We start from the raw sequence: 10,277 nt of genomic DNA, 5'->3' as shown, positions 1-10,277 counted from the left end.
TACAATCTACCACAGTATGACAAACTGACCGACAAGTAGTGGTCCCTATACATACTGTAAGTTAAATCCACTTACATAATTTAAAATATTAAATAATAAATATTGTTTTTAATTTTCCTTATACTTCATTAGTGAGAAAATTCTCCATTTCTAATGGATTCACAATGCATAAAATTAAACAAAGAAACAATGGACCAGGTTTATAAGATAATGGTTATGTTTTTCAAAAAATGTCAAATATAAACATGAATGTCAGTACAAATGTGATTCCACAGAACTGTCAGACAGAATTGTGAGTTCTGATTATTAATATAACTAAAAGACTAGCATTTGTACTTTGTGGTTTAATAATTTAGAGGTCTTAATAGCACAGTGGAGTCTGGTGTGGTGCTGTGGGTTAATGTGCTGGACTGCAAGGCCATTTAGACCAACAAGTCATTGATTCAAGCTCACCAACCACGCCATGGAAACCCTATACAGGGTCGCTGGGAGTTGGAACTGATTCAACGGCACTTAACAACAACAACAATAGCACAATGCTTAGGTGCTTTGTTGTTAATCCAAACGTTTGTGGTTTGGATCCACCCAGGGGTCCAGAAAGAAAAGTGTTGGTGTTGTACTACCATAAAGATTATCCCAATATTGTTGAGTTGATTATGACGCACAGTGATTCCATAGGATAGCACAGAACAGCCTATAGAGTTCCTAAGGCTGTAATCTTTATGGATGCAGCAGCTGAGACTTATTCATTGCTGTAACAGGGCTCCTTCTGAAGTGATTAAAGCCTGGAAACCCTATAGAGCAGTTCTACTCTCTCCCAAGTGCCTGCTATGAGTTGGAACAAACTTGATGGCAAATAACATCCATACAACAAGCAGTAAGTAATACTAGGATTTAGGAGTCAGATTGCCTTTATTCATGTTGAATTTCCAGTGTTTACAGGTAATAGAGAACTGGCTTGGCACTTAACAACAACAACAGATAACAGAATCTTAGAACATTTACTAAATCTGTCAGCTGTTGTTTCTTCACCTGTGAAATTAGAATCAAAACACTGTGCCCACACCCCAGCTAGGTTTATGTGAAAGTTGAAAGGAATCATGCATGTAAAACACATATGTAGTGTCTGGTACCTACAAGTTTTCAATAAACATTAATCATAGAGAACTCAAATAATTTTTACTCATCTTTAATTAATAGTTTCTAATTACAAAAAAATGAGAAGATTTTAGAATGAACTGCATCTTTCCAATAACAAAATAATTTCTGGCCCAAGCACTATCCTCCCTGAATGAGCTCCACTGGGAGGAGACCGATTCTCCTGGATGACTTTTATTTTCTAAATGGTGCCATACTTTTTAGATCTCCTGTCACTCTACAGTCACTCCCAAATCAGGTCTAGAATAGTACAGCAATTGTTACTAAGTGTCATCGAGTTGGTTCTGACTCATAACAACCCTGTATAGGGTTTCTGAAGCTGTACATCTTTGTGGGAGAAGAAAGCCTCATCTTTCTCCCAAGGAGCGGTTGGTGGGTTCCAACCCCAACCTTCTGGTTCGCAGTTCAGTGCTTATATACAGAGCCACTGTTCACTTAGTAGAGCCGTGGATGTGGTTGTGTGCTGTGGAGTTGGCACTGGCTCACAGTGACTCTGTATAGAGTTTCCGAGGCTATAAATCTTTATGGAGCAGAAAGTCTCATCTTTTTTCCATGGAATGGCTGGTACATTCGAATGGCTGACCTTACAGTTAGCAGCCCAACTCATAACACTATGTTACCAGGGCTCCTTAGTAGAGCAATAGTATAACTTCAATTTGTACTTTCTGTGGTATTTTAAAAAATTATATTGTGTGTACAGACTCTGACAAGAACTATGTTAATGCAAATAGTAATACTAGTTGGCATTTTGCTTACCTGTTTAATTTTTACAAGAAAAGACTAGCTTGTTTTCTTGAAAAAGTTATGCATTTTTTTCAAAAATTCATATACTTATGTAATTATAAAAATGAGTTTTAGTATCAAACTTTCTTGGCAAAAGATTACTTTTTCATTATTGTACCAGTAAAGGCATATTTTTAAAACTTTGAAGTTTTATAAAAAAGGAAGAAAAGAAAATCTTCACAATTTCTTCACTGTTTAGTACTGAAAAGTACCTTCTACTTTGAGTGAGTGTAGTCATTTTGACATAGGGGAAGAAAATAAGAATCCCTTCAATTTGAAGAACAAACTATCCACATCAGAGTAGAAAATGGAGAAAGGAACATTTCTAACTTTATGTTTTTCAGTTGGTAGATATTTTATAAAATTCAAGTTTCCTATTGTTATTAATATTGATAGGAATTTTGCGTTAAAACAAAAGAATAAACACCTACGGAGAAAACACTGCCTAGTATTCCTGTGGCATCATTCTCTTTGTAGTTTTAAAGTACTGCTAACTGCTCTGTTCTAGCTGGAGTCTGACATTAAAGTCACTCTCACACTGATGAGAATTTTATAGATTATAGATATGTATATATAACATATTTTTCTAAAAAGAAAGATTTATTTTAAGTACATAAAAACCATTAATAATAAATATTTGATATCTTTAAAACAGAAACATTTTCTTCCCTTTAAGTGACAGATAAAACAAATGGTGGATTGGAAACCAGGTAACTGTTAAAAATTACCAAAATCTTAATCAGAGCATGAAACAACAGATCTCTAGGAATTGTACATTTGTTCTGATAAAAGCTGTAGGAAGCACTTCATTATTTTCTTAGGATTCTGTTCTTGTACCTTACAGTCTGATGATTTTATGTTTTTTTCCTTTATTTGCAACCTTGAGATATGAATACATAATCGTGACTTTTCTAATTGTACAATGCATTCTGAGAATAAAAATAAAAGACTCCATTTAATTGCTTATGTTAGCAAAAATAGAAATTGTTCCTATTTAGAAGTAATAAGCTATGTGAACAACAAAAGAATGAAAATACCTTTATATTTTATGAATTAAAAAATAATTAAAATAATTTTCTCTTCCTGTATATTTCTACCACTCATTTCTTAAATAATCCCTTTCACCCAGGCCCCCTTGAGAATGAGGGAAAGATGACAAGGCAAACGCAAAGGCCACTATTTATCTCGTTTTTGAAGATAATAAAAGTGGTGAGCTCTCAATATTTTCTGTTATGTATTTTATGAGAATGGAATCTGGAGTTTACCATGGTAAGGAGTGGAGTCTGTAGTATTGATATAATTTTTTATATTATTTAGAGAAACCACAACAAACATGATGTGAACTGTTTCACTGTGGAACACTAGCTTCTTTTAACCACAAGTTTCCTTGAATAGAATCTGTGCTAACTTGTCAGATTTAACAAGTATGACCCATATTTGGAAACTAGTGACATATTTTATTGGTATCACAACTATAGGCTCATTATAAAATCACACAAAGTTGCAATATTGTGCAGGAAAGATTCATTTCTTAAGAAAATAATTTAATTTTTCAGCACTCATCATAAGCAATGTTTAGTTGCTATACATGTATTTTCTAGCAATACTCTGACTGTCTATGAATACGGGATCCACTGAGGCCACCTTGGCTGCTATAAAGGAGTGTATGCAATGCAAAACTGCCGTCAGATCCTGAAATTCAAGTTCCTGCAAGAAAAGAAAAATATAATAATTACAAAAACACATGAAATATTTAACACAACCAATTCAAACCTATTGCTATTGAGTAGATTCTGATTTACAGCACCTCTACAAGACAGGGTGGTACCTCCCATAGGATTTCCATGACTGTAATATTTATTGAAGCACCTCCCAATCTTTCTCCAGCAGAGTAACTGGTGGATTCAAACTCCTGACCTTTTCATTAGTAGTCAACTGAGTGTATAACAACTGCTCCTCTAGAGCTCCTTTCATCATATTTAGGTGGTCATTACAGTAAAGAATCTTTACACTTTTTGCTTAATATTCTTCATCCAATCCATTTATTGAATCCTATGCTAACCTTTATTTCAAGTCAGGCACACTAGTGATATTATACCTTCAGACTGTACTTAAAATCTCTGGCTGAGCAATGTAAAGTTATCCTCCAGTTACTTATGCTAGTGTTTATTATTTATTGTCACTTAGTTCAAAAAGAAATGAAAAGCAAGTAAATCTCTAAAAGAAATACAAGTTACTTGCAAACCTAACACATATGGTGTTTCAATTTATATATGTTTTTCCAAATAGTAATTACTGAACTTCGCTAAGGATCATTTTGTAGGACAAAAAAAAAAAAAAAAAGGTATAAAATGCTTTAGGGTCTTAGTTTTAAATTAAAATTGCCTTTCTAGTTTCCAAAAGATTTAGCCAATACTAGTACAAAAAATAAGCCAAACAGACACAAGAATTAATGCACAAATTCAAAAGCAGCGTCAATAACTTCTGGTATCAGAAACTACACTGCAAAATCTCTGAATGTGCTGGCAGAACACAATGAACTTACATCACAAACTTCGACAAAACAATACCAGTCAATGGTGCTCTCAAGTTGATTTCAACTTATGTTGTTGTTGTTGTTAGGTGCCATTGAGTCGGTACCGACTCATAGCGACACTATACAAAACAGAATGAAGCACAGCCCGGTCCTGGGCCAACCTCACAATTGTTGTCATGCTTGAGCCCTTTGATGCTGCCACTTGGCCAATCCATCTCATTGGGGGTCTCCCTCTTTTTCTCTGACACTCCACCTTACCAAACATGATATTCTTCTCTAGTTACTGGTCCCTTCTGAGAGATAAAGTCTGGCCATCCTGGCCTCCAAGGAGCACCCAGGCTGCACTTCCTCCAACATAGATCTGTTGGTTCTTTTTGCAGCCCATGGCACTTTCAATATTCTCCTCCAACACAGTAACTCAAATGCATCAATTCTTCTATGATCTTCTTTATCCATTGTCCAACTTTTGCATGCATATTATGTTACTGAAAATATCATGGCTTTAGTCAGGCATACCTTAATCCTCAGACTGACATCTTTGTTCTTCAACACTTTAAAAAGGTCTTGTAAAGCAGATTTACCTAAGGCAATACATCATTTGATTTCTTGGCTGTTGCTTCCATGAGTATTGATGGTTGATCCAAGAAAAATGAAGTATTTGACAGCTTCAATCTTTTCTTCATTGATAAAAATGTTGTTTATTGGCAAAGTGGTAAGGATTTTTGTTTTATTTACATTGAGATGCAATCCATACCAAAGGCTATGGTCTTTGACCTTCATCAGTAAGTATTTTAAGTCCTCTTTACTTTCAGCAAGCAAGGTTGTAACATCTGCATGTTGCAGATTGTTAATTAGTCTTACTCCAGTCCTGATGTCACTTTTTTTTTTTTTTTTTCAAATAATCCATCTTCTTGGATTATTTGCTCAGCATACAGGTTGAATAAGTATAGTGACAGAATACAAACCAGTTTAAACCATTCAGTGTTCCCATGTTCTGTCCAATGTTGTCTATAGCTTGTCATGATCCACACAATCAAAAAAGCCTTTGCATAGTCAATAAAGCACAGGTAAACATCTTTCTGGTATTCTCTGATTTCAGCCAAGATCCATTGGACATCAGCAATGATATCCTTTGTCCACATCCTCTTCTGAATCCAGCTTGAACTTCTGGAAGTTCTCTGTCAATGTATGCTTGCAGCCATTTCTGTATTACCTTTAGCAAAACTACTCATATGGGATATCAAAAAGGTTGTCTGATAATTTCTGTATTCTATAGAGTCACCTCTCTTTAGAATAGGCACAAATTTGGATCTCTTCCAATCAGTTGGCCAGATAGTTGTCTTCCAAATTTCTTGATAGAGCTGAGTGAGTGCCTCCTGTGCCGCCTCACTTTGTCAAAAGATTTCAATTTTCATTCCATCAATTCCCTGTGCCTTGTTCTTTGCCAATTCTTTCAGTTCATTCAGTGGTGCTCTTAAGTTGATTCCAACTCATGGAGACCCTAAAACCCCATTGGGTTTCCAAGGCTGTAATCTTTAGGGGAGCAGACTGCCACATCTTTGTCCTGCAGAGCAGCTGGTGGGTTTGAATTACATCTCCCAGTTAGGAGCCTAGAGCTAACCACTGCACAACAAGGACTCCTCTGTTAGAATCCAGGAATCAAAGCTTTTGAGATGGTAGTGAATTAGTTCCATCTCAATTCAGACATAGAATACTTAAGCACCTTGTAAAAATTCGCATACACCTTTGATTCAGTCAAAAGTCAAGCCATATTATTTCTGGTTTGGATAATTTTACAACCAAATATTACTTCTAGAATATCTTGCTTATAGTTTCCAAATAGAGCAATTTACAAATATATTTTCATGTTCTGTTTAAGCTGAATACTCAGGTTGAATTTTAAGCCTAAGATTCCATGGATTTGTCTCTCCCTACCACACACATGGACATGCCAATCACAGGCTTTTGAATTTTGACTCTGGTGAAGGCAAGAGGAAATTCATAGTTATTGGGATTACACGTGAAGCATAGTAAAGCATTTGTGAGAAAATTCCAGCACATTGCATTAGGAAGTTATATTGAAATGCATTGGTATCAAAAAAGCAACATTTTAAAAATTTTCTAATAACAAAATTTGTTATATTAAAAAAGAGCTTATGGTTAAATATGTTTGGAGCTGGTGTGGGGCTGTGGGTTAATGTGCTGGGCTGCAAACTCAGTTTGAGTTGCTAGGTCTGAAGTTCAAGCTCACCAACCGCTCCTTGGAAACCCTATACAGTGTCGCTGTGGGTCGGAACTGACTCAATATAAATAAGCAACAAAAATGTAATTTACAGAAAATTGGATGGATTTATCTTGTGGAATTTCATAGAGGCTTTAATTATCTATTTTGAATAGTCATGTTGTTGCTTAAACTTTTCTGACTTTTAAAAATAGGGTATCTTGTTAGATCATTTAGAAATGATACAATGATTAAAAATAACATGCTAATGTTGTTAAGTACTGTTGAGTTCATTCTGATTCATAATGATCCCTCTATAGGTGGTAGGTTTCAATAATCAACCTTGTAGTTAGCATTCCAGTGTTTCTCCAACAATACCACACAAGGACTCCTAAAATAACATGGCACTCTTCATTTAATAGAGTCCTGGCTGGTGCTGTAGGACAAGTACTGCACTGCTAACCAAAAGGTAGGCAGATCAAACCCACCAGCTGCTTCTTGAAAACCATATACAAGGTTGCTATGAGTTGGAACCAACTTCACAACACTTGTAAATAATATGTGTTTAATAGATGCCTGGTGTGACACTGTAGGATAAACACATTTAAACAACCAAAGGGCACATTCTAAAAGCCTATCTCCTGGCCGCTAGCACACAGCCTTTCTCTTTCCATGAGTCCAGAGTCCTCAGCTGCTCTCTCTCTCCATGTCCTCATTTCTGCCTCAATCTCTGGTGTCGCTACTTCTCTGGATAGGGTCCCACGTCTGCTCGTGCCTTTCTCCCTTGAAGGTCCTCGGGTCCTCTGTTCCTGGAATGTAAGATTAATTACTACCCCCTTTTTGTTACACTTCTACCTTTACAGTTGTGACAGTCTCAGTTAGTCATAATAATGATTACTATTGAATCATAAGAATCTTATCCACATCTCCTTTCATCAGACAAGGTGAAAAGCATTCAGTGGGGATTCTACCTTCCCCCACACATTCTGAAACTAAACTCCTTCTTGAAAACTCGGAAGCCAGTCACATCATGCCTTCATAGTCCCCACTCCCTCATTCTAGATAGTCAATGTCTAAGTTACCCATTCCTATCAACCCTGTATAGAGAGGGGATAGGACTGATATTTAATGTGAAGACTTGTCTCTCATATACTTATGGATGCAATAGCTCATTGGTATTTTGAGCTATTATATCCATATGTATTTGTTGTTGTTGTTGTGATCTGTTGTGATATGAGTTGGTTCTGACTCATAGCGACCCTGTACAGGGTTTCCAAGGCTGTAAATCTTTACGGGAGCAGAAAGTCTCATCTTTCTCCCACAGAACAGCTGGTAGTTTCAAACTGCTGACCCTGAGGTTAGCAGCCCAATTCATAACCACGACGCTGCCAGAGCTCCTTATGTATAGGTCAAGTTAATCAAATTGTAGCAATTTACACTTGTTTCCTTTAAAAAAAATTTTTTTTTTTTCTTCCTCTAGTCAAGTTCTGATCATCAAGCCATTGAAGCTAGCTTGAACGGGTAATATCTACAAGTTTAGGCATTCTTGTACATCTTCCCTCACTTCATATCAGTTGGATGCTTCACTCTCAGCTCTAGCCCTCCATGGCTATGGCCTTGTCCATGGGCTTCAGAGTGCCCAGGTCTCACCACACTTTGGACCAACCAGCCCTTCCTTTTCTCTTTCTCATCTCCAGGTCAATGGGAGTTAATGGACTGTGCTTGAACTCAGACCATTTCTTCATTGCTGCCTTTACCCCTCTTCCACTCACCAGGATCCCAATGTGGTCACCAGCAAGTTTAGATGCCTGTTGATGTGTTCCCTTTGATTTTCAGTCTTGGAGGGGGGTTTGTCCTGAAAGGACTTGATTGCTTGCCTTGATAGCTCTCCGACAAACAACTTGCTTGTTCAATCAGACTGCCATGTTTATTTTGGAATTTTTCTTCTGATCTTTCTTTTAAAACGTATCTTCTGTTCCTCTGGCTGCTCCACGCTGGTCTGTTTGTCCTTTCAAGAGGAAATGTCCCACCTCAGAAGGTTCTGGATTGGGCTCAGGATTCCACCTAAGATCCTATATGCTACAAAGCATCTGCAAGAAGCCTATTTCACTGGGCAAGTTATAGAACCCCTTTTGCCATTCAACACTTAAAAAAGGTCTTGTGCAGCAGATTTGCATAATGTAATATATATGATTTTTTGAATGCTACTTCCAGGAGTGTTGATTGTTGATGTGAGCAAAACAAAGTATTTGATAACTTCAATCTTTTCTCCATTTATCCTGATTATATTTATTGGTCCAGTGGAGGATCTTTATTTTCTTTACACTGAGGTGCTACCCATACCAAAGACTATGGTATTTATCTTCATCAGTAAGTATTTTAAGTGCTGTTTGTTTTCAGCTAGCCAGGTTGTATCATTTGTATACCGCAGGTGGTTAATGAATATTCCTCCAATCCTGATCCTATGTTTCCTTTGTATAATCCAGCTTCTCAGTTGATGTGCATAGCATACAGATTCAATAAGTATGGTGAAATAATACAACCCTGGCTCACACTTTTCTAATTTGAAATCATTCATTGTTCCCTTGTTTGTTTGAACACCTGCCAGAGGTTCAAGCTGGATTCAGAAGAAGACATGGAACAAGGGATATCATTGCTGATGTCAGATGAATCTTGGCTAAAAGCAGAGAACACCAGAAAGACATTTACCTGTGCTTTATTGACTATGCAAAAACTTTTGATAGTTTGGATCATGAGAAGCTATGGACAACACTGTGGAAAATGAATATTCCTGAACACTTAATTATGCTCATGAGGAACTTATACATAGACTAAGATGCAGTTGTTCAAACATAACAAGGGAAAAACACTTTTAGCATCTATTTAATGCTTGTTTTGGTACCCTAAGGTAGGACAATTAGATTCAAAAGATTTAGTGTGTGAGGCATAATAGGTAAATTTAGAACACAGCCTTATCAGTCTGTTGCCCAAACAACTAACCAGGCAAATGTGTGGAATGGCAGTGCTTGAGGAGACAAAGCTTATAGACTCTATTGGCTTGGTAGAAATACCAGTGGGATAATTGCTTTGAATTTGTTTCTGTAAGGCTTGAAGTCTTCTGAATGTGATCAACAAAGACTTTCAGATAAAACAGGAAGCTCTTGGGATATACATAATAGAAGAAGGAGCTATTGGAATTGTTCTGCAAAAACCTGTTTCTTATATGCTACATGTATTGCACGCTTTATTTTAGATGCACTGGACCAATAAACAACATTGATAATAAATAAACCAAACAATAATAAACCAATAATAAATGGAAAAAAGACTGAAGTTGTCAAGGACTTAATTCTTCTTGGATCAACTATCAGCACTCATGGAAGCCACAATCAAGAAATCAAATGACATATTGCAATAGGCAAATCTGCTGCACAAGACATTTTTAAAGTGTTGAAGAACAAAGATGTCAGCTTGAAGACTAAGGTGTACCTGACCCAAGCCATGGTATTTTCAATAGCCTCATTTGCATGTGAAAGCTGGACAGTAAATAAGGAAGACCATAGAAGAATTGATGCTTTT

General features: G+C 36.6%; 1 protein-coding gene across 1 annotated transcript in view; it reads right to left on the bottom strand.

Annotated features, from left to right (window-relative positions):
- Positions 1-3,516: 3,516 nt before the first annotated feature.
- SNTG2 (syntrophin, gamma 2) overlaps positions 3,517-10,277 on the bottom strand; it is a 624,924-nt gene continuing 618,163 nt past the window's right edge. Inside the window, exon 18 of the mRNA XM_006863995.1 lies at positions 3,517-3,648. Coding sequence (XP_006864057.1) covers positions 3,517-3,648 — 132 coding nt within the window. The remainder of the gene's footprint in view (positions 3,649-10,277) is intronic.

The sequence above is a fragment of the Chrysochloris asiatica genome, unplaced genomic scaffold (genome assembly GCF_000296735.1).
Source record: "Chrysochloris asiatica unplaced genomic scaffold, ChrAsi1.0 scaffold00058, whole genome shotgun sequence".
NCBI classification, from domain to species: domain Eukaryota; kingdom Metazoa; phylum Chordata; class Mammalia; order Afrosoricida; family Chrysochloridae; genus Chrysochloris; species Chrysochloris asiatica.
This window is presented reverse-complemented; position numbering and strand designations above follow the sequence as displayed.